Source organism: Buceros rhinoceros, unplaced genomic scaffold (genome assembly GCF_000710305.1).
Source record: "Buceros rhinoceros silvestris isolate BGI_N320 unplaced genomic scaffold, ASM71030v1 scaffold25231, whole genome shotgun sequence".
Lineage (NCBI taxonomy): Eukaryota > Metazoa > Chordata > Aves > Bucerotiformes > Bucerotidae > Buceros > Buceros rhinoceros.
Window position 1 is genome coordinate 1 of NW_010394008.1, and position 1232 is coordinate 1232.

The 1232-nt window shown below is 50.8% G+C and overlaps 1 protein-coding gene across 1 annotated transcript; it reads left to right on the forward strand.

The window, feature by feature from the left end:
• Positions 1–20: 20 nt before the first annotated feature.
• LOC104501321 (acidic mammalian chitinase-like) lies at positions 21–913 on the forward strand (the record flags this gene model as incomplete). The annotated part of the gene is made up of 4 exons (XM_010145115.1): positions 21–131; positions 217–402; positions 553–672; positions 772–913. Coding segments are annotated over 4 exons (559 nt in total), but the record flags the coding sequence as incomplete, so codon positions are not given.
• Between the last annotated feature and the right edge of the window lie 319 nt (positions 914–1232).

The following is a 1232-nucleotide window of genomic DNA, read 5'->3' on the forward strand; positions in this document are numbered from 1 at the left end:
ATGCAAGCGATGTTCTCCACAGGTACCTGGATTACATCCACGTGATGACTTACGACTTCTATAGCTCCGGGGATGGACGCACTGGGGAGAACAGCCCCCTGTACAATGGCGCTAACAGCTACCTCAGTGTCGTGAGTAAATTTTGGGATCCTCTTCCACAGAAGTCATCCTCCTGCCTCCCGGGCACAGACTTGAACTGTGGTGATTTTTTTACAGGAATATGCCATGAACTATTGGAAGAACAACGGTGCCCCAGCCGAGAAGCTCCTTGTTGGCTTCCCAACCTATGGACACAACTTCAACCTCCAAAACCCATCTAACACTGCTGTCGGGGCACCAACATCAGGAGCTGGGCCAGCTGGATCTTACACAAAGGAAGCTGGGCTTTTGGCTTACTATGAGGTGGGCGTGTTTCTCCACACCCAGGCCACCAAGAACAGCCCCAACACCCTTCAAACCTCCCAGCAAGGAACTTTTAACCCATACAATATGCCAACTGCCCTGTTTTGTAGGACACTTGCTAACTTCTCCCTCTCTGCCCTCTTGGCCTAGATCTGCACATTCCTGAACTCTGGAGCCACTCAGGCTTGGGATGACTCCCAAGACGTGCCCTATGCCTTCAAGGGCAACGAATGGGTTGGCTATGACAACATCAAGAGCTACGGCATCAAGGTATGCTGGGGTGGGAGGCTGAGCTACTGAGAAGGCAGGAGGCCTTCGGCAGTAGCAGGTCCCAGCACTAACTGGGATTTCTCTGCTGCCGCTGAACAGATTGACTGGCTGAAGAAGAACAATTTTGGAGGCGCTATGGTTTGGTCCCTGGCTATGGATGACTTCACTGGCACCTTCTGCAAGGAAGGCAAATATCCCCTGATCAACACCCTGAAGAAGGGCCTTGGTCTGCAAAACAGGGGTGAGTAGCTTGAGGAACACGGGGTTTGTGCTTATTACATCAGCTATAAATAGCTGGTGTTCTCATAAACCATGGGACCATGGAAGGAGGGTAGGGAGGAGTGTCCATTATAAATATAATCACTTCACAATGGAAAACTTCTTCCTGAATTCATTTCAGGCTGCAAGACCCATTAAGAGTCCACTCCTCAAGTCCCTACCACTCCTAAATGTGGAAGTGTGAGTGCAAGCATGAGCTGGAGTAATAATTCAAGCGACTGTGGTGGGAGAGGATTCTCGGCTGGCAAACCACCCAGAGTCAGCCAGTGAGAGAGGCTCCT